The sequence below is a fragment of the Harmonia axyridis genome, chromosome 6 (genome assembly GCF_914767665.1).
Source record: "Harmonia axyridis chromosome 6, icHarAxyr1.1, whole genome shotgun sequence".
NCBI lineage: Eukaryota > Metazoa > Arthropoda > Insecta > Coleoptera > Coccinellidae > Harmonia > Harmonia axyridis.
The window spans coordinates 39,022,982-39,050,443 of NC_059506.1; the positions used below are offsets into that span (position 1 = coordinate 39,022,982).

Below are 27,462 nucleotides of genomic sequence, written 5' to 3' on the forward strand. Positions count from 1 at the left end.
TTATTAAAACCTCTTGATACTACTTGACATAGAGATAAACAAACCCTAAAAGAGATATGTATCTCTATATGACATAAGGAAAATAATAGGAAATGAAAAGATAAGAACAACGAATGACAGACGGGAACTATAAGAGTTTTGGATACTGTACTCAGAGTAATAAAGATAGATAGAGGGAGCATAAGTCATTTTTAGTAAGCAAATTATATCCCCAACACTATCAAGTTTGACATAAAGCGCGCCTAAAAAACATCATATCTTCGGAACGATATTTCACTCAATTCGAGAATTTCCCCACAAACTATGGACTTCTTGTTTCCATTAACATTTCATATTAACTCAAAATATATTGAAATAAATACCTAAATATTTCAGAAATTCAGAAAACAAACTTCAAACGCTCCAAAAGAAGTGAAACAACCGTTGACACTAGGAGAGCAAAAGTTGCCAAACTTTGGATTTCAGCAGGTAGACAGAGAAAATAATAAATATTTTACTTATTATAAATTCGATAATTAGGAAAAATATCGAATTCCAAATACTCAAATTTGCATATTTAATCGGAAATCACTCAAATAAATATATTTCATTCAATTTGATATACATTGATAACGATATAGTAAAATTGTGTATTTGAAAATATATCACAATCCGACAACGTTATCTAATGTTGGGGACCCGTATATTCCCCCTATCTATGTTTATTCGTCTATGGTACTGTATTACTGAAAATCGATCGAAAATACGTCAATCAGTTTGTTCTTATTCAATTCACGAAATAAGAGAAAACCATTTAACAAAATCTTCTTCTGTATATAATTTCGCAACATTTTCGATAAACATATGAAGAAATCTCTAAGATCCCACCGTCCACCAAAAAACTGATGAAACAACAACAAAAACCCCTAATCTACCATACGTGATCTTGAAAAAAAAAAGGCGCAACTAATACCAGCTCGGTTTTTTCCCAGCGCGGGCTCCCCAATGGGACGGGTCGAGGACCCTCGAAAATATACTCGGATAAAAAGCCGTATAATGCAAAAATAATGTTTGCGTTTCGGGCCGTGTCGACAAACAGCCCCAGGGGGGGGAGCCCCGTCGGTCAGGTACCGAACTTGACGTTGACATCGTCATTGTGTCCGCGAGGTATACAGAGTAATTTTCTCTCAATTCCGAGTTCGCTTCGGATGCTGTGAAGAAGAGATTAAAGATGCGTGCGAATTGAAGTGGAAACGGATTTACTTGGTTCGGAGATAAACCTTTTTACTTAGGCTTGTTACACACGACGGGGCGATATGGGCCAGTAGAACAGGGGCGGTTTTAGGAATAAACGAAGGTTTTTTTTATGATCGATAATAGGAATTAAATTTAATTTTTTTTCATTTGGGTTTCTTTAATTTAATTTTTTTAAATCCTTTTCAAGATGTGTGGAAAAATGGTGGATGAAATCTTTAGATTTTAAATAAACACACTCTAATATTTCCCAAGAAAAACTTCAGTCAGTCGGTTTCTCATATAATTATTTTCAAATTTTATACTAGTCAAAAGTTAAAATGTGTTAAAATGTGACTTCTGAAGATTACACCTTTCATTGGATGGAGCACGTCCACTAAATGCCATTACTTCAATATTTCAGAAATTTCAAGAAAAAATGCGAAGAACTCTTTTTTTCTTTTTTTGGAACTTCCCAAGGAAGTGGTAATTGCTTTTGTTTCGACAATGATTCACCTCCTAAAAACTATCACTTTAATTTCGTACCACCCTTCATAATTGATAGTCATGGTAGAAAATGAAATTGATCAAATTCAGGGTGTCAAAGTTAAAAACGTACAATAATGAAAAACTACTTAAGAATGTAAGTAAAATGGATATTTTGGAAGCGAATTTTATTAAAATAATTTCATACCCAATTAAATCATTAGTCTGAGGCTGGAAGACGAAAGATATGAAATCTTCGTGGTATATTTTGGAGAAACAAATATTTGGGACAGCAAAAAGTGTTGGCATGCACAAAATACCACAATTAGATCTATACGGTGAAGGCCAGAGATATTGAATATAAGGCTTTTCTTGGGAATCACAAGTAATAATACCTACCTTTAAAGAAAACACATTATTAGACAAGAAAAGATCAAAAACATCAGTCACGAAGCGTATGGACGATAAAAAAACAAATAGGAGTTTCAGCATCAAAATAATATAACCAACATTGAATAAACACGTATAAGTGACATAATATATAACTGGTAAGTCGATATCTCAGGATGTAATATCAATGATAAATAAATGGATGAATTGAAATTGCCACATCATAGTATCCTCATAATTAATGAGATTTCATCTCTGTCCCTCCGTTCCTCGAATTAGATATGTAAGATATGTACTGTATCGAGAAGTATCAAGGGTTAAGATGTAATTAAAATTCCAGATCTTGGACAAGATCTGAATCTCGCATTCCTTAAGAGGTTTGGATCTTTTGCAAGACTTTTCAAATGGGTTTCTCAGGTAGTACACTATTGATACCCATAAGTCATTCCATGTAAAACCAATAGTGAATCAACGTTTCATATCAACTCAAAATATATTGAAATAAATACCTAAATATGTCAGAAATTCAGAAAACAAACTTCAAGCGCGCCAACCGATGGCTCTAAAAGAGCGAAAGTTGCCTAATCTTGAATTTCAGCAGGTAGATACAGAAAATAATAAATATTCTGCATACTATAAATTCGATAATCAGGAAAAATACAGAATTCCAAATATTTGAATTTGCATATTCAATCAGGAATCACTCAAATAGATATATTTCATTCAATAGAATATATATTGGTAATTCATCATGAATAGACTCACGCCTGAGCATTGAACAACGCTTGCAAATAGTGCAACTTTATTTCGAAAATAATGGTTCTGTGCGGAATACGTATCGCGCACTACGTCCATTTTATTTTGTTTAGCGATGAAGCGCACTTCTGGTTGAATGGCTACGTCAACAAACAAAACTGCCGCATTTGGAGTGAAGCTAATCCTCAAGTGTATGTCGAAACACCGTTACATCCAGAAAAACTGACTGTTTGGTGCGCTTTATGGGCTGGTGGAGTCATTGGTCCGTACTTCTTCAAAAACGATGATGGCCAGAACGTTACAGTCAATGGTGATCGGTATAGAGCCATGATTACTAACTTTTTCATTCCTGAATTGAACAACCATGATGTCCAGGAGCTGTGGTTCCAACAAGACGGCGCAACATGTCACACAGCTCGTGCCACAATCGATTTATTGAAAGACACGTTTGGTGACCGCCTAATTTCACGTTTTGGACCTGTGAATTGGCCTCCAACATCTTGTGATTCAACACCGCTAGACTACTTTCTGTGGGGCTATGTAAAGTCATTGGTCTATGCCGATAAGCCACAAACCCTTGACCATTTGGAAGACAAAATTCGCCGTGTTATCGCCGATATACAGCCACAAATGTTGAAAAAAGTAATCGAAAATTAGACATCCAGATTGGACTACATCCGAGCCAGCCGTGGCGATCATATGCCAGAAATCATATTTAAAATGTAATACCACAAGATTATTTTGCGGATAAATAAAATTGATGTCAATCGAATAATCCATCGTTGTTTTATTGCAATTTAAAGTTCTATAGCTCTAAAAAAAACACCCTTTAGTAAAATTGTGGATTTGAAAATATATCACAATCCGACAACGTAACTAAACCATGTTGGGGACATGTATAAATTGCGTATACCCCTCTATCTATGTTTATTACTTCATGGATGGGACTTATCTTTGACGCTCAGCGTCCCTAATCCGCCCCTGCGCCCCCATCAATCGCGAGTACCTAATGACACCGAATTTCTCGAAACGTCAAAACGTCTGTGGTCTCAATACGGGTCGCACAAAGAATATCCGCAAACGCGTTTTGTTGCCGTTTTACTACCGTGATGGCAAGGTGGCCCGTACTCACAGAGAGAGGAGACAAAGACCGGGGCGGCTCTCTTCTTTGCCGTCAAAGAGCGAGAAGAGATGGCCTCGGCAAATCTGGCCGATTAGCCAACCGCACGGAAAATTATAATGGCATTAAGTATCATTGTGCGCGTATTTTGGGGATACTTTTCTTTCCTCTTCTATCCCCGCATGTATGCACAGTTGAGAAGATCGGATTGAAGATATTAGGTAGGCCGTTCGAAACGCTGTGTGGATGGAATGCGAAGAACACACGGTGTGTTTGTGTTTGTTGTGCCTGAATGAAGAAACGGTAGGGATTTTAACAATGAGAATGGTTTCTTTTCGCCTTTTATATGGGGGTTTTATTCGATATGAGAATTCGGAGGTTTCACATGTGACTGGTGACCTAGAAATGTCTTAGACGAGGATTCCAATGGGAAAATTTCAGCCACTTCTGCGGCTTCTCTTATGAGAAAATAGAAGAATACTTTGTGAAGATGCGCAATCATCGCAATCAATCGAGCGCAAATCTCGAATAACCAGAATAAAATCTTATCGGTTAATTGATCTATGGGATGCTGTATTTGATTCTTAACGTAAATACACATAGGCAATTTTCCGGAATCACAAGTGTGGGATTTGATTATATTTGTTTCAAAGATTAGCACTGGAGAGGTGTTGTGAATGTGATCAATACGTTTCGATTAATTCCGATTTGAGAGAATAGTAAGATCACCAAAATACTAGATTTTCATTTATAATGTATTGAAACTAGAATATTTCAGTTCTACGGAGACAATTCTTAGTATCATAAGCACCAGTCCTATTTCTCAATTATTCATTAGTTAGTTACGTTATTATTCAGCAAAGGCTCAATTGTCACTTTTTCCCTTAGGTATTCATCGAGTCAAGTAGCTTGGCATTTTAACCAACTACTTGACTTGTAAATCAAGCTCGTGAAAAATTACTTACTTGAGCTTGACTTGACTTCATTTAAGATATTTATTGCTTAACTTGACATCAAGCTAATTGATATTACTTGAGCCTGATATGCACGCGTTGCACAGCTTATTTTTTGCAATCTCGTGCGCGCTTAGACTAAATAAGAGGATTCCTCGAGCGCCGAGAGATGAAGCATTCGCCAGTGTGATTTTAATAGTAGTTTTCTCTATTGATAGATTATGGTAGTTTCAGAAATATCTATCCAAACTTGGCCATAATGGCCAAGGATGTTTTAACAACGCCAGCATCTTCAGCTCCTGTTGAAAGACAATTTTCCACAGCTGCTCTTACAGTTACAAAAACCTATAATAGGTCAAGCGACAAATCTATAAGATGCCTCATGTGTCTTAGATCCTAGATGGAAAATTATAAAATTATAAAAAAAATTATAAAAAATTATAAAATATATGATATATAAAATCAAGCAAAGCCTGGAGGTTTCTCAATATTAAGAAACTTCATTATTTTTTATTTTGTTATGATTAATAGTGATTTAATTTATGTTTCTATTCCAAAAAAGTTGATATTTTCGGTATTTTAAACAATAAGTTTGATAAATAAAAGTGTGTTTTCAAGTCAAGCTCAGTTCAAGTATCTTAAAAATCAAGCTAAACCGTGAATCCCTAATTGGAAACTTGTTTTCCTATAAATGAACGAAACAGAATCTGGAATAACGATCATTTTGCAATCAGATAAAACGAACTACTATAGAACTTTCAAACACAAACTTTCATCTCCTTCAACCAACCAGACCTCAATAACTATATAGTAATTAATACGATAATATTCGTCAAACATATGAATTCAAAAATGTTCAAAGTGAAGGACCCTCTAATCTAATCTAATATTGTTTTGAATTAGGTCCCGGATCAAACTTGCTACGTCACAGACACAAATCCTCTTATTATCCCAATTGCCAATTGTATTCCAAAACTTCACATCTGCATCACAAAGAAACAAGAGATCTCTTTATTTACATCAACGTAATTTCCTAACAACTCTACACAACAGATCCAGCTAAACCACGAAGGACACAAAGACAAATCCCCATTCACATTTATCAATCAATCGAAAGATCACAGCCCGAGATTGTTAGAGGCAATTTGACAGTTCACATTTCAATAGGTCCGATCGAGGATCACAAATTTAAACTACGATTGTTCACAAGTGGCGGCTCTCTCTCCATCGAAACTAAACAACGAATTATCGAAGAATAAAGAGGAAAGAACACAAACGGAACGAAAAAAAGGGAACGTTTATAGATCGGATCGTTTAGCGAAAACCACCATAATAGAGCCGTAATAACGGGGTCACAGTCGAACAAAAGAGAGGGAACGCTCCGATGGCGAGTCCGAGAACGAAAAACCACTGTGGGAACATGAAAGGGATTCTGTTTGATCGTATTATTCGATTACGTGCGGCCCATTGAATTCGTAACGAAGTCGGTTGGGAAAACAATTAAAAGTCGTTTGAAAGTCATGCAGTGGAGAGAGAGGCTTTACGTTCGCGGGAAGATGCATGGAAATAACGATAAGGGGTTGTCCATTAATCACGTGATCTCTTTTTTAGCATTTTTTAACCCCCCTCCCCCATTGGTGATACGTAGTGAGGTTTAAGACCACCCCCCCTCCCCCTTCTCAACATCACGTGTATTTTTAGTACCTACAACGAATCTTAAAATTTTCTGAATATTATCTTAATACAGGTATAAACTATAATCTTATTTTATTCTGAAATTAAGGACCATAATAAAAATGTCTACACCAGGTTGCAAGTTTTTTTTGATTGCCATAACAATAATAATAAACGAAGAGTGTAATCATAGGAAAAACATGTATTGTACTAGTACATGAATATATTTAATGTAGTCAAGGTCACTACACGCAGCGCCGTGCCGCTTAATATTTGTTTAAAAATCGCGCGTTTGACGAAAAAATAAATACACGTGATATCTTACTACACACCCCCCCCCTCTCCCCCTTGTGATATTTTCGTGATTTTTATCAAAACCCCCCCCCCCCCCTTTCAAGCCTCACGTGATTAATGGACAACCCCTAAGCTTGCTTAGCACGAGTTGCGTATTTTTTCAGGGCAATGCTGAAACTAAGAAATTTTTCAATTACATTGCGAAGTGAACAAAAATTGGCACCAATCGATATCTCGAAATTAGGGATTCTCGGCTTGGCTTGATTAACAGGCTACTTGGATTGAGCTTGACTTGATTTCGAGTCTTCCGATTGATACGATGACGTATACAGGGTGTCCCAGGAAGAATGCGACAAACGAATACCATAAATTAAGGTCATCATGGAGGACCCGTATCAAGATGTTTCAATAGCCTGAGTGCCTTCGTTGGGGAGTTATTGAACTAAAAAAAATTCACTCATAAGGGAATGCTTATTGATCAACCTGTATGACCGTGCCAAGCAGAGATTTAGAATTTTTATAATGAATTGATTCTTTGTCGTTCCGAAAATGGGAAAAAATCATAACGTTCACGTACAGGGTGATCCAATATTCACGAAAATAGGGAAAGTCTGAAATTTTCCTAGTCCGGATCAGATTTACTCGAATTCAGAAATATCGAAGGAAGGCGATAGGAAAGGGTGACAAAACTTAAAAATTTGAAATTATTCGGTCGATTAGTTAAAGAGTTATTCAACAGTGAAATTTCACGCATAAGATGAATATCACCCTGTATATCCCAAACGAAGGCACTCAGGCGATTGAAACCTCTTGATACGGGCCCTCCTTGATGACTTTAATTCGTGGTATTCGTTTGTCGCATTCTTCCCGGGACACCCTGTATAGCGAAAAAAGCGTGCAATTAACCGAATAGTCCATTATTTCAGGATTTATAGGCTGTAAACAGAAATTTTCAAAGAAAATTTTAATAATATTCTCGAGGCTGTCAATTCTCCTTGAGGCAAGATACGGACTTGAAACATCAATATGCTGTAGATCACATCTCGATCTATAAAAAACGTTTTTGTTTGAGGGGTCTATGACCAATATTTCAGGAGATATTACGGTTTTTGTGTAGCAATATTATTCAAGCAACTACATGCAATTAATTACTTTCTCTAATTCTGTGGTTATTCCGTTCATTCTTCCACATCTTGTAGAACAAAATCGTGCGAGAATATATTAGAAACGCACAGTTTTCATGGTTATATTTTATTATCATATGTTGGTACTCCGAACTTTCCGCCACGGCTTTATCTGTCAATTCATCAATTTGCCTTGAAGAAATCAGTTCTGCCAACCAAGATTTTTCAATGCAAAAATCACTAAATGATATTTATGGAAATATTTCATTAATTTCAATAAAAATGCAATGAATTAGAGAAAATAATGTATAATACTCGTACAGAAGGCTCATTCTACCACTCGTTCATTCAAAAACTCGCCACTTCGTGGCCCGTTTTTGAATTTTGAACTCGTGGAAGAATATCAATGCCTTCTGCACTTGTATTATAAATAACTATACTGTATATCCTTCCAAAACTACCAGATTCTTCAAACATTCACTGGATGTTCCTATTGTGAAATAGATTTTTGTTATATTTAGAGTCTTCTTATTAAATACGCTCTATTCGGCTTCTTCCCTTAATCACTTGATTACCACCTCCCTTTCTAATAAAAACATCACCGTAAAAACAAAAATTCGAGCTCTGTGGTCCGCCATCCATCATCGACGAAACGTCAGAATTCCGTAACGCGAAATCAAACGGCAAACAACACACGTGGGGGGGGGGGCTAATCACCGGGTGCACCTAAGTAATCTACGGGTGTCCCCCCTCCTCCTGGCCATAAGTATACAGGCCGTCGAAATAACACGTCTCGGCGCGCCGCTAAACGACAGAGGGCACCCCCATTAGTGTCAAATGTCATTATTCGTCCTATATATATATATATATATATATATATATATATATATATATACTTCTGATTCGTCCGTCTTGTATCCTTGCCTTTAGGTGGTCCGATCGGCCTTGCCGAATTTCCCTCGTCCCCCTAATTGGCACTCTCATCGTCATCGTCGGCGGATTCTTTGTCATCGCTAGGCGATTCCGTGATCTCAAAGTCACGGCGTAACGATCTTCGGCCGTTGGACCATAGAAGATCAGAGTGAGGCGGCCGGAGTCGACGATTTGTCGGTTTGAGTGATTGATGAGGATTCCTTTGTCGTATTTTTTTTTTTTCGATACTCGCGGGTGGCTCGAGGTTTAATCTAGCGGGCGTTAATAGTTGGGATCGTACCGTGAATAAGACTTCGGCTGCTTCTTCTTTATGGTCTTTCCTTTTCGGTCGCTTTTCAAGTGTGTGTATTGCTTGAATATATTTGTTATTTTTGAATTTTTACGTTTTTCATCGAGGGGCTATTGCACCAAACCACTTTGGAGTTTTCACTTTGTCATTTTGTCAATTTGCAATGTGAAAAATAAAGCTTTTAGACAACAACTCGACTTTTTGCTTCGCACTTTTCAATTCTATGTGAAAAGTTGCAAAATAGTTTGGTGCAAGTTTGGTGAGTAATTCAAAATGAATTGCGTGTGTCCATCTGTAAGCACTTGGGAATCAAATCCTGCAAATTCGGTATCCTTCTGAAATTCTGCGAGATCAAAATTGCGAAATTTTCCATGCGGGATCTTCGGGATCCAATATCGAAATTGCATTTTAAACAATAAAAGCGCAAACGTGTTTTGAAACGTCCCAGAAAGCAATAAACCACTTATAAGTTACGGACGAAGATGCAACACTAGTTACTGCTGAAACTACACTATGATTCATGAGCAGCAAATTGAAAAGTCATTATAACTCGACATTGAGTAAAGAAATGGTTAAAGCTTTATTTTCAAAGATAAAAGAGCGCCGTTCAGTAATGACAAGTATTTAGGAAACTCAGGCAAATATCTGAAATTTCTGGGATAACAGTCAATGTCTACAAATGATCAAGAAATACATTTGTACTTCATAGCAATTCAACATTACGAAATGAAATTAAGAGTTTGACTAACAGGCTTCAAATAGAGACGTCTTTAAAAGACAAAACACAAACCCAAACCGAAGACTATTTCACTTATGATGATGAGGATAAAGTACCTTTATCTAATCTAGCAACGAGACGTGAACCATTGTCTTTGAATTTAAAAAAGCAATCGAATCATAGTATTCGTACTGCGTGGGTACCAGAATCAAAAGCTTCGTCTACGGCTGTACGAACACGAGTACGAACAACACCTGACCAGTTATAAAAACATGAATTGACCCTTTTTGAATGCAGACGGAATACGCTCTATTAATGATGACGTCAAACACCGCTATTTTAGTTCTCCTGTCAGTGTTGGGAATCCAAACAAACAAATTGTCATTCAAATTAGTACGTTGTCGTTGAAGAAATTGGCTTATCTGATAAATAACATTATTTTATCATTTAAGCAACGATTTTACTATTAATTGATAGACAGAAGGCACGAGATTAATGCCAGTAAGTTCGAACTTGAAGTTCAACTAATAAACACGACTTTTTACAAAATCTGGGGAATGATACAGGATTCAAACTTACTGGTATTAACCTCGTTCCTTCTGTCTATCAATTAATACTGAAATCGTTCCTCAAATACTCTTATTTATGAAAATAAACCAATTCCTTAAACGACACCGTACTAATTTGAATGACAATTTATTTGTTTGGATTCCGAACACTGACAGGAGAACTAAAAATGGCGGTGTGTGACTCCACACTAATAAAGCGTATAGGGGTACGGGTACATATTGCGAAGCTACTGGACCAAAATTCTTTTATACATTTTTCTAAATCATGAAAAGGTTCTGGAGGAAAGGAGCGGGTAAAAAAAATACACCCTTCAGATTGACTTTCAAAATCACATGGTGAAAACTGAAAATTGGAATACCAATGCCAAAATCAAGTGAAATTTCTTGTGAAGGAAAGGTGCTATGAGGAAACTAATCTTTAACGGCCTGTATCTCGAAAACAAAGCGTTTGAGGCCCAATATTTATAGGACTTTTTTTTTCTTAAAATAATATCTTAAAATGTATGTATAATGTCATTAAAGTCGAGTTAGTGGTGAAGCCGATAGTGATTCTCTCGCCTTCCCGAAAATCAACCAGCTAAGCCTCAGTTAACGAAGTACTAATCCCTCTCTAACAACAACACTCAATCCCGAGTTGGAGTCAAAGTCGACCGCCCGCAAACACGGACGTTCAAACGTCATATAACGAGCCAGCAGCCTCCTCTCTGTAGAAACAAGGTTATCTCCCCTCGGGTCTGGCCGGTAAACAGATTTTTGTTTGTTGTTTGCCAATCTAGCTAGCGCCGAAAAACAAAACGACACGGGGCGGCTCGCATAGAGACTAGTACCTAATTACGATCGCCGGGCCGGCTAGAATTACAGGGTTCCGTTCCTGGCCTCATATCAGGCTTGATGAGCCTCTGGATCGGCTTCTTCTAGAGCCTCCTTTTGTTTGTTTTAACTACTACTACTACTCGTATAAGAATAAATTTTATATATTGAAGTCGAAATTTTCAGAAAAATGTCATTCTTCTTTCTGCTAAGCTTTGAAACTGAACTTCTGAATAACGAATGATTTCTAGTATAGTATATCCAAAGTCACTTGGACGAAGTCTGAATATTTCAATTATACAAGGGTTGTCCAAGTTTTTAGAAATTCCTTTGGAATTTATGAAAATATTGCTATCAATACTCTCAAATAAACCCCGGTATTTAGCAGATCGTCTTGGAAACAAGAATGTCCCGATTTGATCTTATTGGCTGAATATTTCCCCTCGTATTCCCCTTTCCACTTTGAGAGAGTGGGAGATATAACGATTTTTAGAGGCAAATTCAATTTTTTCCCAAATTTCGAGTTCAAATTCCCCCAAAACCGGGAGCTCTACGAAGAATCGGTGAGCGATGCCATAATGTACGATCTCTGATTAGCCGAATTTCGATCTCACCTGAAAAATTTTTTGTCCAAAAATTTTCGTAAAATTTTCTATACCTGACCCTTAAAAATTTTTTGAAAAATAAAAGTTCCTTCATGGGAATATTGTATCATTTTATTGATTGATTCGACTATGTAGATTACGAAAATGCTTGCAGTTGGGCGGTCAGTACATTATTTCATAAATTATAGGCAAAAATCTGTAATTTTTAAAGAAAAAATTGATAATTTTCCCGAAGCTGCCACTTCTTCTGGACATGGGCTACGCACTTGAAACTCCACTATGTTTTAGAGCGGAACTTGAAGTTTGAAAACGTTTTTATTTGAATGGTCTGTGACGAATGATTCAGGAGATATAACGATTTTTAGAGGCAAATTCAATTTTTTCCCAAATTTCGAGTTCAAATTCCCCCAAAACCGGGAGCTCTACGAAGAATCGGTGAGCGATGCCATAATGTACGATCTCTGATTAGCCGAATTTCGATCTCACCTGAAAAATTTTTTGTCCAAAAATTTTCGTAAAATTTTCTATACCTGACCCTTAAAAATTTTTTGAAAAATAAAAGTTCCTTCATGGGAATATTGTATCATTTTATTGATTGATTCGACTATGTAGATTACGAAAATGCTTGCAGTTGGGCGATCAGTACATTATTACATAAATTATAGGCAAAAATCTGTAATTTTTAAAGAAAAAATTGATAATTTTCCCGAAGCTGCCACTTCTTCTAGACATGGGCTACGCACTTGAAACCTCACTATGTTTTAGAGCGGAACTTGAAGTTTGGAAACGTTTTTATTTGAATGGTCTGTGACGAATGATTCAGGAGATATAACGATTTTTAGAGGCAAATTCAATTTTTTCCCAAATTTCGAGTTCAAATTCCCCCAAAACCGGGAGCTCTACGAAGAATCGGTGAGCGATGCCATAATGTACGATCTCTGATTAGCCGAATTTCGATCTCACCTGAAAAATTTTTTGTCCAAAAATTTTCGTAAAATTTTCTATACCTGACCCTTAAAAATTTTTTGAAAAATAAAAGTTCCTTCATGGGAATATTGTATCATTTTATTGATTGATTCGACTATGTAGATTACGAAAATGCTTGCAGTTGGGCGGTCAGTACATTATTTCATAAATTATAGGCAAAAATCTGTAATTTTTAAAGAAAAAATTGATAATTTTCCCGAAGCTGTCACTTCTTCTAGACATGGGCTACGCACTTGAAACCTCACTATGTTTTAGAGCGGAACTTGAAGTTTGGAAACGTTTTTATTTGAATGGTCTGTGACGAATGATTCAGGAGATATAACGATTTTTAGATCCAAATTCAATTTTTTCCCAAATTTCGAGTTCAAATTCCCCCAAAACCGGGAGCTCTACGAAGAATCGGTGAGCGATGCCATAATGTACGATCTCTGATTAGCCGAATTTCGATCTCACCTGAAAAATTTTTTGTCCAAAAATTTTCGTAAAATTTTCTATACCTGACCCTTAAAAATTTTTTGAAAATTAAAAGTTCCTTCATGGGAATATTGTATCATTTTATTGATTGATTCGACTATGTAGATTACGAAAATGCTTGCAGTTGGGCGGTCAGTACATTATTTCATAAATTATAGGCAAAAATCTGTAATTTTTAAAGAAAAAATTGATAATTTTCCCGAAGCTGCCACTTCTTCTAGACATGGGCTACGCACTTGAAACCTCACTATGTTTTAGAGCGGAACTTGAAGTTTGGAAACGTTTTTATTAGAATGGTCTGTGACGAATGATTCAGGAGATATAACGATTTTTAGAGGCAAATTCAATTTTTTCCCAAATTTCGAGTTCAAATTCCCCCAAAACCGGGAGCTCTACGAAGAATCGGTGAGCGATGCCATAATGTACGATCTCTGATTAGCCGAATTTCGATCTCACCTGAAAAATTTTTTGTCCAAAAATTTTCGTAAAATTTTCTATACCTGACCCTTAAAAATTTTTTGAAAAATAAAAGTTCCTTTATGGGAATATTGTATCATTTTATTGATTGATTCGACTATGTAGATTACGAAAATGCTTGCAGTTGGGCGGTCAGTACATTATTTCATAAATTATAGGCAAAAATCTGTAATTTTTAAAGAAAAAATTGATAATTTTCCCGAAGCTGTCACTTCTTCTAGACATGGGCTACGCACTTGAAACCTCACTATGTTTTAGAGCGGAACTTGAAGTTTGGAAACGTTTTTATTTGAATGGTCTGTGACGAATGATTCAGGAGATATAACGATTTTTAGAGGCAAATTCAATTTTTTCCCAAATTTCGAGTTCAAATTCCCCCAAAACCGGGAGCTCTACGAAGAATCGGTGAGCGATGCCATAATGTACGATCTCTGATTAGCCGAATTTCGATCTCACCTGAAAAATTTTTTGTCCAAAAATTTTCGTAAAATTTTCTATACCTGACCCTTAAAAATTTTTTGAAAAATAAAAGTTCCTTCATGGGAATATTGTATCATTTTATTGATTGATTCGACTATGTAGATTACGAAAATGCTTGCAGTTGGGCGGTCAGTACATTATTTCATAAATTATAGGCAAAAATCGGAAACTTTCAAAGAAAAAATTGATGATTTTCCCGAAGCTGCCACTTCTTCTGGACATGGGCTACGCACTTGAAACTCCACTATGTTTTAGAGCGGAACTTGAAGTTTGAAAACGTTTTTATTTGAATGGTCTGTGACGAATGATTCAGGAGATATAACGATTTTTAGAGGCAAATTCAATTTTTTCCCAAATTTCGAGTTCAAATTCCCCCAAAACCGGGAGCTCTACGAAGAATCGGTGAGCGATGCCATAATGTACGATCTCTGATTAGCCGAATTTCGATCTCACCTGAAAAATTTTTTGTCCAAAAATTTTCGTAAAATTTTCTATACCTGACCCTTAAAAATTTTTTGAAAAATAAAAGTTCCTTCATGGGAATATTGTATCATTTTATTGATTGATTCGACTATGTAGATTACGAAAATGCTTGCAGTTGGGCGGTCAGTACATTATTTCATAAATTATAGGCAAAAATCTGTAATTTTTAAAGAAAAAATTGATAATTTTCCCGAAGCTGCCACTTCTTCTAGACATGGGCTACGCACTTGAAACCTCACTATGTTTTAGAGCGGAACTTGAAGTTTGGAAACGTTTTTATTTGAATGGTCTGTGACGAATGATTCAGGAGATATAACAATTTTTAGAGGCAAATTCAATTTTTTCCCAAATTTCGAGTTCAAATTCCCCCAAAACCGGGAGCTCTACGAAGAATCGGTGAGCGATGCCATAATGTACGATCTCTGATTAGCCGAATTTCGATCTCACCTGAAAAATTTTTTGTCCAAAAATTTTCGTAAAATTTTCTATACCTGACCCTTAAAAATTTTTTGAAAAATAAAAGTTCCTTCATGGGAATATTGTATCATTTTATTGATTGATTCGACTATGTAGATTACGAAAATGCTTGCAGTTGGGCGGTCAGTACATTATTTCATAAATTATAGGCAAAAATCTGTAATTTTTAAAGAAAAAATTGATAATTTTCCCGAAGCTGCCACTTCTTCTAGACATGGGCTACGCACTTGAAACCTCACTATGTTTTAGAGCGGAACTTGAAGTTTGGAAACGTTTTTATTTGAATGGTCTGTGACGAATGATTCAGGAGATATAACGATTTTTAGAGGCAAATTCAATTTTTTCCCAAATTTCGAGTTCAAATTCCCCCAAAACCGGGAGCTCTACGAAGAATCGGTGAGCGATGGCATAATTTACGATCTCTGATTAGCCGAATTTCGATCTCACCTGAAAAATTTTTTGTCCAAAAATTTTCGTAAAATTTTCTATACCTGACCCTTAAAAATTTTTTGAAAAATAAAAGTTCCTTCATGGGAATATTGTATCATTTTATTGATTGATTCGACTATGTAGATTACGAAAATGCTTGCAGTTGGGCGGTCAGTACATTATTTCATAAATTATAGGCAAAAATCTGTAATTTTTAAAGAAAAAATTGATAATTTTCCCGAAGCTGTCACTTCTTCTAGACATGGGCTACGCACTTGAAACCTCACTATGTTTCAGAGCGGAACTTGAAGTTTGGAAACGTTTTTATTTGAATGGTCTGTGACGAATGATTCAGGAGATATAACGATTTTTAGAGGCAAATTCAATTTTTTCCCAAATTTCGAGTTCAAATTCCCCCAAAACCGGGAGCTCTACGAAGAATCGGTGAGCGATGCCATAATGTACGATCTCTGATTAGCCGAATTTCGATCTCACCTGAAAAATTTTTTGTCCAAAAATTTTCGTAAAATTTTCTATACCTGACCCTTAAAAATTTTTTGAAAAATAAAAGTTCCTTCATGGGAATATTGTATCATTTTATTGATTGATTCGACTATGTAGATTACGAAAATGCTTGCAGTTCGGCGGTCAGTACATTATTTCATAAATTATAGGCAAAAATCTGAAACTTTCAAAGAAAAAATTGATAATTTTCCCGAAGCTGCCACTTCTTCTGGACATGGGCTACGCACTTGAAACTCCACTTTGTTTTAGAGCGGAACTTGAAGTTTGAAAACGTTTTTATTTGAATGGTCTGTGACGAATGATTCAGGAGATATAACGATTTTTAGAGGCAAATTCAATTTTTTCCCAAATTTCGAGTTCAAATTCCCCCAAAACCGGGAGCTCTACGAAGAATCGGTGAGCGATGCCATAATGTACGATCTCTGATTAGCCGAATTTCGATCTCACCTGAAAAATTTTTTGTCCAAAAATTTTCGTAAAATTTTCTATACCTGACCCTTAAAAATTTTTTGAAAAATAAAAGTTCCTTCATGGGAATATTGTATCATTTTATTGATTGATTCGACTATGTAGATTACGAAAATGCTTGCAGTTCGGCGGTCAGTACATTATTTCATAAATTATAGGCAAAAATCTGAAACTTTCAAAGAAAAAATTGATAATTTTCCCGAAGCTGCCACTTCTTCTGGACATGGGCTACGCACTTGAAACTCCACTATGTTTTAGAGCGGAACTTGAAGTTTGAAAACGTTTTTATTTGAATGGTCTGTGACGAATGATTCAGGAGATATAACGATTTTTAGAGGCAAATTCAATTTTTTCCCAAATTTCGAGTTCAAATTCCCCCAAAACCGGGAGCTCTACGAAGAATCGGTGAGCGATGCCATAATGTACGATCTCTGATTAGCCGAATTTCGATCTCACCTGAAAAATTTTTTGTCCAAAAATTTTCGTAAAATTTTCTATACCTGACCCTTAAAAATTTTTTGAAAAATAAAAGTTCCTTCATGGGAATATTGTATCATTTTATTGATTGATTCGACTATGTAGATTACGAAAATGCTTGCAGTTGGGCGGTCAGTACATTATTTCATAAATTATAGGCAAAAATCTGAATCTTTCAAAGAAAAAATTGATAATTTTCCCGAAGCTGCCACTTCTTCTGGACATGGGCTACGCAGTTGAAACTCCACTATGTTTTAGAGCGGAACTTGAAGTTTAAAATTGTTTTTATTTGAGGGGTCTGTGACGAATAATTCAGGAGATATAACGTTTTTTAGAGGCAAATTCAATTTTTTCCCAAATTTCGAGTTCAAATTCCCCCAAAACCGGGAGCTCTACGAAGAATCGGTGAGCGATGCCATAATGTACGATCTCTGATTAGCCGAATTTCGATCTCACCTGAAAAATTTGTTGTCCAAAAATTTTCGTAAAATTTTCTATACCTGACCCTTAAAAATTTTTTGAAAAATAAAAGTTCCTTCATGGGAATATTGTATCATTTTATTGATTGATTCGACTATGTAGATTACGAAAATGCTTGCAGTTGGGCGATCAGTACATTATTTCATAAATTATAGGCAAAAATCTGTAATTTTTAAAGAAAAAATTGATAATTTTCCCGAAGCTGCCACTTCTTCTAGACATGGGCTACGCACTTGAAACCTCACTATGTTTTAGAGCGGAACTTGAAGTTTGGAAACGTTTTCATTTGAATGGTCTGTGACGAATGATTCAGGCATGGGCGCCCGCAGAAATTTTTCTCAGGGGGGGCAAAATGAAAATTATTGAAAAACGATAAGGCATCCATGATTGTCATCGAAAACCGGAAAATTGTTGAGAATCTATTACTTCCTTTTTTTCCATGCCCTCTGGATTGAGAAACTAATATTGAGGGTTGTCGTGCTGAAAAATGAGGCAATCAAAATCTCAAGGGGGCCATGGCCCCCCCTGCCCCCCCCCTGCGGGCGCCCATGATTAACATGAGCCCGCAAACGCTTTGTTTTCGAGATATAGGGTATTTCTTGTAGTCCTACTTTTTCGTGATGCCTAATCAGTTAATCGAATCTTTATTAATCTTCGCTACAGATTGGGTAAATAAGTACCAAAACGTATAATTAATTTATTTATCACAGCTACCTAACTGAATCTTTATAATAATTTGGATTTTTCTGAGAATTCCTATAGAGAGCGGTAGCAGATACGACAAAACTACAACAAACCAAAAAGTGAAGTGCTGAACCAGAGTTTCTTTTTAAAATTTTACCCCCATTTCTACGCCCTTGAAAAGAACACAAAAATACAATACACTATCACACTTTAAAACCGTTATAGAACGTTTCAAGACAACGAAAACAAAGCCACCTAATCGTATTTCGCTAAAAAAAAACTCGCCAGACATTGGATCAATACCTGAACAACCAAATCGACTCGAAAACGAACGATTTTTTTTTCTTAGACCTCCCGACACACACACCTTCAACAATCTAGGGATAAAAAAGGCGGCGTGACCAATCCGGGCAATCATCACGTCCGCCCGTGTATTTACCGAGGGGGGCGGGCGGTAATTTGGTGGCGTACCGGCACCGTCACAAAAGGGTGGGCGTTTCCGTTGACGGCCAAAACCAACAGAGTTCTGTTTGTGTGCATTTCTCGCCCATTAATCGGGAAATAAACCCCGGCTGAGCGTCAATTAGGCCGATCATGGGTGGCCACGACGATCGGGGTGGCGGGCGCCATCTGTACGGCCGCGTTCGAACCCGGCGGCGAGATCAAAGACGCGAGAAGTCGCTGTTTTTTTGCGTTTATTTGCAAGGGTGTCGCATTTTATATTTCTACGCTGGCATCCGTGAATATTTGGCGATTTTGTCAAATATGGTACATTCAAAATCAAGTTTATTCACTATATCACTTGTTTTCTTTAATATTACTGATTTATAGAGTGAATGAGTCATTTCATTGACACTTATGACAAATGCGAACCACATAGTTGGCACTTATGACAATTACCAGTCACATCCTTAACACTTATGGCAGATGCGAGTCACAATGTTGACACTTATGACAGATATTCAGGAATGCCAACACGAAATTATCCATTTGTCGAATGACCCTGCAGCGTATAATTCTCAATAAGAATCGAGAACAAAATAAAACACCACCACCAAAAAAAAATCGACTCACCACATTGACGAAGTCCTGAAACGTGATGGCAGGTGTGGTGGCATTTTTGGACCTCTCCAGAAGTATTTCGCGTTTTCCCTGGGAAATTCGTTGACAGAATTCCGCGTCGTTCATCACAATGAGAAATTGATCCCAGGGTATCTCTCCAAAACCCTCGCTGTCGTACTGTTCGTGAAAAAGAATTGCTCAAATTATGTCAAGAGGTGAGCGATGAGGAACACTTACTTTGTCGAAAAACTGCCTCCATTGCTGAAAAAATCGCAGATTGAAAATTCTGGAAATCTTGTATGGAACATCATGTTTCCAGCGCTTTGTGCAAATCAATTGATGAGTCATCAAGTTTTAGTAATTAACTTAGTTAACATTTTTCTTGCCAATTTGACAGAAATAAAAAGGTTTTTTTCATCTTCCCAATGAATAGGTTTTTTTCAGAAAATGATATTCGTTATTTATTCAGATTATTGAAGTGTTCAAGAAACAATAGCCAAACTTAATGTCGGTCTGTTCAGTGGTGCATTACAAATTACCGTGGAAGGTTGAAGACTCAAATTTTATTATAATTTTTTTTAGAAACGTTCAGAATATAACTTGATTTTTATCCTTTCCACAACACACTGTCGATTTATTCACATGTGGTGACTGCATTCTGATGAACTGATGAAACAAAAAGAATCAAACGAGAGGTCTGTTGGAAAAGTTGTTATGTTCAAAAAGAAGGCTGTAGGCTCAAACCCAAAAATGCCCAAACTAGAGCATCCCAAATGAAAAAATATACATATATGTATTTCAATGATTTTTTATGACCAAAACTTGTGCTATCTTACGTGGCCACTAATATCTACTGTAAGAACCGTTCAATCTTTAGAGCAGTGATACCTTGTAGAAATCTGACTATTTAAGATAACTCCTGATAGGAATTATAAAAAGCTCCATAAAAAAAGAAAACTAACAAGTCTATGATTATTTATGACCAAAACTTAGCCACTGATATTACCCGATTTAACGTCAACCAACTATTAATTCGGGGCCAAATCATATTCGAACGAGGTTAAACTGTATATCTTATGACCCTATATATTTCCATAAAAAATTATGTGTTGATTTTTCATTGTTTTTATTTTAGGATTACTTACGTCCCTCAGCAATGCCCTCCTGAGTTCGGCCTCATCCGCCTCGCTACCCAGGTCCGTATGATCGGTGTCGTAGTGGTCGAGATCCCCATGTTCAGGAAAGGAGAACAGGGATCCGGTTATCGTGGCTATAGGACCCGGTTCTATTCCCGATTCCTCCGACTGCCCTAGCGCGACGCTAGTGTTGAACAGGGTCACAGATGGCGACAGTCGATGGGGCCAGGAGGAGTGGGATAGCATTCTGTAACGAAACGATCGGTATTGCAGGCAACATCGAGTCAAAAGAGAAAACTACATATTAGTGATGTCGCGAACGATATGTAATATTATTACAGAAATTCTCAAAAAAAGGATAAAGTAGGAAACTTGAAGTAGGAAGAAGTGTGCTATTATGCAGAATGAACTAGCAGGGCTCTGTAAAAATAGTCGTAGCGGTTTGTTACAAAAATCACAATGAAGATGGCTTTAATTCTGCAGAGATTAGAGCCATCTCTTTATATTTTATAGAGAAACTTTTGCTTATATTTTTACATGGTGGAATTAGCACCCATTAAATTTTTCCTTTTAATGAAAATTAGTGAATATTGTCGTTATTCAATGTTAACGTACTGAAGTGACTTTTCCCCTAATCCTTAATTATTTTAAATTCAACATGAACCTATTTTATTAATTAGTTATCTTGCATTCAATTTTATTATATATTTATCATAAAAAAATGTAACCAAAAAGGCTAACATTGATTTACGTTTTTATTTAATCTTATACTGAAATGGTGGATGCGTTACGGTCTTACGGAAATTTATTGAGTAGGAATAATGTATTATGACTTATAGCATGAGAGGAATCAGTTTATCAACAGAAAAACCTAAGTCAGAGTTTTCTTTCTCCAGATAATCTACATTTACTCTAATTTGAAAATGTACAGCATATTGGACCACCTGTATATGAACACAAAACAATTCAATTAGGGTGCAATAACCTCTCACCTTCACCAGAAGTCGTGACGTTGCGCCTGAGATGCATGAAAAGCCGAAAACTCGGAAAAACCTCTCACGGAACAAAACTCAAAGAAAACGTCGAAAAAAACATTTCCGGTGAACCCGGATTTGAGCTAACGCCAAAAAGTAAAACCGAGCGGCGGTTCAAAACACAAAGAGGAAAACAACACTTTCACTTGCACATTTGGCGTGAGCGCACACTCTGGCCGTTTTCCACGTTGAAATTTTCCCCCAAAGCACATGCAACCCCTAGAGTTCCTGCGCTAAAGCGGTCAGGGTGAAAGCGCTATATACGGTTTCGACTGAATTAGTCATAAATTGGATGCATATCAGGGGAGATCGATATCCCAGCCTTCGAGAAAATTAATTCAAGTGAGGAAAAGTCGCGGAAATCCTGCTAATCGAGCATCTCGAAGGAAAATTATCGCTCACCCAATATACCTACATTTCACGCATATATAAATTTGTGTGTTATGTGCATTGCGGATTCTGAAGCTCCTTATTATATAATATTTATTGATTTGAAGAATATCATCTGGGAAGTGTCCAAAAGAATATTTTATATAAAATGTGCAAATAGTTCGACGGTACTTGTTTACCTTCTACGTTAGTATCGCTCTACAAATGAAACATTTCATTGATTTCATAAAAAAATTGAGAAAATTTCTATTTACATATATTTTATTACATTTATTCCAAATATTGTGTGTAGATATATGCGTTACAAACTTCTACTTAAAAAGAAATTGGGTCAGACTCCAAAAAAAATTCCACAATTGTTCAACATTTTACTTTTAAAGTGATTTGTAAAATTGCATATTTGCTATTAAGAACTATTGATATTTTTACAATTCGTACAAGTTTTTTTGGTATCGAAATGAATTTAAATTTTTTTTTGCAAAAATTATAAACTGCTGAGACCTGAGATCGTTAGTTCAAATATCACGTTGAACTTTTAGATTCTGTGATCCGAACATCGATACGAGGGAGCAGGCCTTCCATCTTTCTTTCCACAACTGCATCAGATCAGCGACGTGACGAGTGGTAAGTGGTCTTAACTTGCTAACTTTAAACTTTCTAAATTTTGTAAAAAATACTACTGTATTTTATCTTGTAATAAGTAAGTACTTTGTGTATGGTTAAATTTTTGAACTACAATTCAATGATTGTTCGGATATATATTGATTCAAATTTGAAATGTTGCCTCATCTTGGGCATGGATGATTGCCAAAATTGCAATGCACCCTAATCTAGTGAGGCTAAATCAAAACCTTGTGTAATCCCAGAAGGCAAACTCGTTGCTTATCTGATTCATGACTTGGGTACAATTATATTATTCGAAAAATTCATTTTGTATAATTCTAACCTTCGATATTAACCTAATCTTATCAATTGCAGACGTGAGCATTCGTCAAGATGGTGAACGGTAGAGTACCGACAGTCTGTTCAAAGACTTACGTCACCCCCAGGCGTCCCTATGAAAAGGCTCGTCTTGACCAGGAATTGAAAATCATCGGTGAATACGGTTTGAGGTGCAAACGTGAGGTATGGAGTGTAAAATACTCGTTGGCCAAAATCCGTAAAGCCGCCAGAGAGCTCTTGACCCTTGAAGAGAAAGACCCCAAACGTCTTTTCGAAGGTAGGTTCCACCAGTATGAAAAATTTTCAATCGCGACACTTACTTGTAACCCCAACGCCACGCTCTGTCTCGTCTTTATGCTAGTCAAGAGTGCCAGAATTTTATTCTTGAAAGGGGAAGACTAATATCCAGCTTAGGAAACAGACTGCATCAGTTTTAATGATGGAAGTCTGTGCCGATAGTGAGGAGACACTTGACTAATGAAAATTGCGTTTTTATTCCTAAATTTTGGATAATACTTGATGCGACCTGCAAAATTTGGGGCACATTATTATTCTACCCCAACGCCACGCTCTGTCTTGTCTTCATGCTAGATAAGAGTGCCAGAATTTATTCTTTAAGGGGAATATAAATATCCAGCTTAGGAAACAGGCTGCGCCAATTTTATGGTGGCAGTCTGTGCCGATAGTGAGGAGACATGAGTCTGACGCTAACAGTATATTGAATACAAAATTGCTTGAAAAATTATTAAGATTTATAAATCTACTTAGTTTGAAATATACTGCATTTACATGGAAATGGAACAAGATGATTTATAGTTTAGTCAAAATTGGAAATGGGCATGGAAAAGTGTATCAGCTTGAAGTTGAATAAATAGATAAAGATCTATAATTAACCCCTCCGCCACGCTCTGTCTTGCCATCATGTAAGTCCAGAGTGCCAGAATTTATTCTTAAAAGGGGAAGATAAAAATCCAGCTTAGGAAACAGGCTGCATCATCAACCATGGTGGAAGTCTGTGCCGATAGTGAGGAGACAATTAATTAAAATTCATACACTAATAGCAGATTTCTCAATCAATTTCCTTGATCCTCTGTATAAACAACAGCAATCAAGTTGATCTGTTATGCGAAACCTGCAATGAGCACTAATTCTTCAACAGATTCAACATATTTTCTTTCCCTTTCAGGTAATGCCCTCCTCCGTAGATTGGTCCGTATCGGTGTCCTTGACGAGAACAGGATGAAGCTCGATTACGTGTTGGGTCTGAAAATTGAGGACTTCTTGGAACGTCGTCTCCAAACTCAGGTCTTCAAATTGGGATTGGCCAAGTCCATCCATCACGCAAGAGTACTCATCAGACAGAGACACATCCGGTAAATGATCCTTTTTCCATTGTTGGCTTTGTACTTTTCTTGAGGGCCACTTAGTTTCGGTTCATCCGAGCTAACGCCCCGAAATATTAATAGTGTAGAACTCAGATTCTACCTGATGCAGGTATGTTGTGTTTAAAACTCTCAACTGATTGTCTATTGACAGTCATTTGAGATACCGAGTCTAGAGTCACTAGTCGATCTTATTAAATGTTTGATTTAGTGCTAAAGAAACTCGAAAAGGAATGATACCAGCTCTTATGCCCCGGTCGCACTGGATCATAGTGTGCTCGGGTACCTCGTGAGGCGACAATACTATATTTAAGAATGAAAGTTTTACCAGTTTGGAAGTACTAAGAGTGTAGAAGTTCTGTTGATCATATTGTTTCTAGTTTTTTAATTTTACCATTGTAAAATTTAACAGTATCATTTTACTGTTAATCTAGAAAAGGAGGAATCGATTTAGATATTTTCTCAAGAATCTTCAGTAGTCCGAGTCTAGAGTCACTAATCGATCGATTGAAATGTTTGGTCTAGTGCTAAAGAAACTCGAAAAGGAATGATACCAGCTCTTATGCCCCGGTCGCACTGGATCATAGTGTGCTCGGGTACCTCGTGAGGCGACAATATTATATGGAGTTCTCCAATAGGAAGGATTTAAATGGTTATAATAGCAACATGTTGCTTTTTTGTACTGTTCTTATGTCATATGTATTCAGTAAGTCATGTCATTTAATCATAGAAATTGTTTTATTTAAATCTGGTACTTCATATAGTGAAATGAATGTTTACTTTCAATTTGTCTACAATAACACGAATTGAATGATATGAACGTATGAAATTGATGTATTTCTCCATCAGTGTGTACATATAATCTAGTATGAAAAGAAAAACACACTAGTTTCAAGTTTTATCTTCAATCGGTTATTGATTTTGACAAAATACTCTACCATCATCAGGCTGCCCTCAAATGACACTAATGTCATACATACAATACTAAATCTTACTGTCATGAAACACAGCAACAAGCTACAAATTACAAAATGCAGCACAAACATGAAAGAACTCTCAATCAATTTATCGAAATTTTCATTAGTCTGAGATATAAAATAAGGTTGTCAATTTATTGATTGGATGACGGATGTAGACAACACAGGCAGGCGTCACGTCTGAACCGCATATCTAAGACTGAAAATTTCGATATATTGATTGAGAGTTCTTTCATGTTTGTACTGTATTTTATAATTTGTAGCTTGTTGCTGTGTTTCACGACAGTAAGATTTTGTTTTGTATGTATGTCATTTCCTTTTTATACATGAGTATCATTTGAGGACAGCCTGATGATAGTAAAGTTTTTTGCCGTAATCGATAGCTGATTGAAGATGAAACTTGAAACTAGAATGTTTTTCTTCTCATACTAGATATGAACGTATAATGTCGTCTATGATAATTTCTTGATATTTGCATAAATAAGTACCGATTTTGATTAAACAATTTCTAAACGTTGTTGAAGCCATGTATCTTCCCATGTTCAAACGGCACAATCTACTAAACATGATTGATATAAGAAATGTGGGAAAATAACACAGTATTGCTATTAGAGCTATTTTAAAATGTATCATTCCTACTGGAAAACCTGATTCAAATTCACAATGACTGTGTTCATCCAGAACTGATTATTTTTTAGTTCCTTTATATTCATATATTTTCTGAAGAATGTCGATATGTATTAGGTTTCCGAGTCTAGAGTCACTAGTCTATCTACTGAAATGTTTGATTTAGTGCTAAAGAAACTTGAAAAGAAATGATACCAGCTCTTATGCCCCGGTCACGCTGGATCATAGCGTGCTCGGGTACCTCGTGAGGCGACAATATACAATTGTTTCATCACAATTTGTAAACCAAAAAATGAAGTCTGAATGATTTAATTAAATTTAACAATGGTTCTGTTCATCTGAAACTCTGATTGTTTTCTGGTGATTGTAAATCAATTCTAGATATTTTATTAAGAATGTCTAGAAGGTTTCCGAGTCTAGAGTCACTAATCAATCTCAACAAAATGTTTGATTTAGTGCTAAAGAAACTCGAAAAGGAATGATACCAGCTCTTATGCCCCGGTCGCACTGGATCATAGTGTGCTCGGGTACCTCGTGAGGCGACAAATATTAATAATAATTATACATTTATTCATTCTCAATCAATACGGACTTCCAACTAGTTGAACTTTTTTTTCTATTCAATTCAATTTCAACTTTCTAAGTTCAATCTCAATTTACTTATTTGTATTTTCAGAGTAAGGAAGCAGGTGGTCAACATACCATCTTTTGTAGTCCGGCTGGACTCTCAAAAGCACATAGATTTCAGTCTGAAATCGCCCTTCGGTGGTGGCCGACCAGGCCGCGTAAAGAGGAAGAACCTCAAGAAGGGTGCAGGATCTGGTGCTGCTAAGGAGGAAGAAGAAGAAGATTAAACTAAGTTTTGTTATATTGCCTATTTTGGTAATAAAAAATAAATGTGATATATGTTGTTTTTATTATATTTCTAATTATTTAAATAAAATTTGATCTAAAAAATATTGTAATGAATATAGTTAGTGGGATTATCCTCGTAACAAATACCATAAACTTATTTGATCTTGAAACGAGGTTTCAATTTTCTTGCTAATTCTATAGCATAGAAATAATCAGTCATCTAAACATGAATCTTAATAAATATAAGTTATATCCCATTATTGGTTCTATTGAAGTAATTATTAAAATACGCTTGAACAGCGTTCAGTCCTCGTAATTTCGAAGTGATTAGGAAAAACTTTTAATCGTAATATTGCTTACGTTAAAAAATCTTTGGTATGTTCCAAAGATGTTCAATAACATTTCAACCGGGTACTATCTAACACTGGGAGACTTGAAGTTGTAATTTCTTAAAATTTTCAGCATGTTTTCGATTTATAATTTCATCAACTCTTGAATATCATATCCAATCAAATTATTCGTTCAAAATTTCTAGTTCGCTTTGGTACCACAGAACAGAGAATAATCTGATGAAAGTTATTGAATAAATTTTATACCGTTGACATTAATCATATAATCTTTCTTCTTCTTTCTCTATTCACTACTAGAAAAGAATATATGGATCGCACCTCCAATTAATCAAA

The 27,462-nt window shown here is 36.1% G+C and overlaps 2 protein-coding genes across 4 annotated transcripts in view; one reads left to right on the forward strand and one right to left on the reverse strand.

Annotated features, from left to right (window-relative positions):
• LOC123683325 (protein rhomboid-like) overlaps positions 1 to 21,775 on the reverse strand; it is a 101,818-nt gene extending 80,043 nt beyond the window's left edge. For 2 of the 3 annotated variants that reach the window (XM_045622295.1, XM_045622294.1), the window contains exons 1-4: positions 21,565 to 21,775; positions 20,582 to 20,819; positions 19,674 to 19,697; positions 19,449 to 19,613 (exon numbers count right to left, since the gene is read on the reverse strand). In XM_045622295.1, the coding sequence (XP_045478251.1) occupies positions 19,449 to 19,613; positions 19,674 to 19,697; positions 20,582 to 20,818 (426 nt within the window). In that variant the 5' untranslated portion in view covers position 20,819; positions 21,565 to 21,775. The remainder of the gene's footprint in view (positions 1 to 19,448; positions 19,614 to 19,673; positions 19,698 to 20,581; positions 20,820 to 21,564) is intronic. The other variant, XM_045622296.1, reaches the window with a different exon arrangement.
• A 697-nt stretch (positions 21,776 to 22,472) lies between these two features.
• On the forward strand, positions 22,473 to 26,826 carry LOC123683334 (40S ribosomal protein S9). Its single transcript, XM_045622308.1, has 4 exons — positions 22,473 to 22,620; positions 22,975 to 23,215; positions 24,125 to 24,311; positions 26,601 to 26,826. Exons 2-4 carry the CDS (start codon positions 22,993 to 22,995, stop codon positions 26,776 to 26,778), a joined length of 588 nt encoding a protein of 195 aa, XP_045478264.1. The 5' UTR covers positions 22,473 to 22,620; positions 22,975 to 22,992; the 3' UTR covers positions 26,779 to 26,826.
• The last annotated feature ends 636 nt before the right edge of the window (positions 26,827 to 27,462 follow it).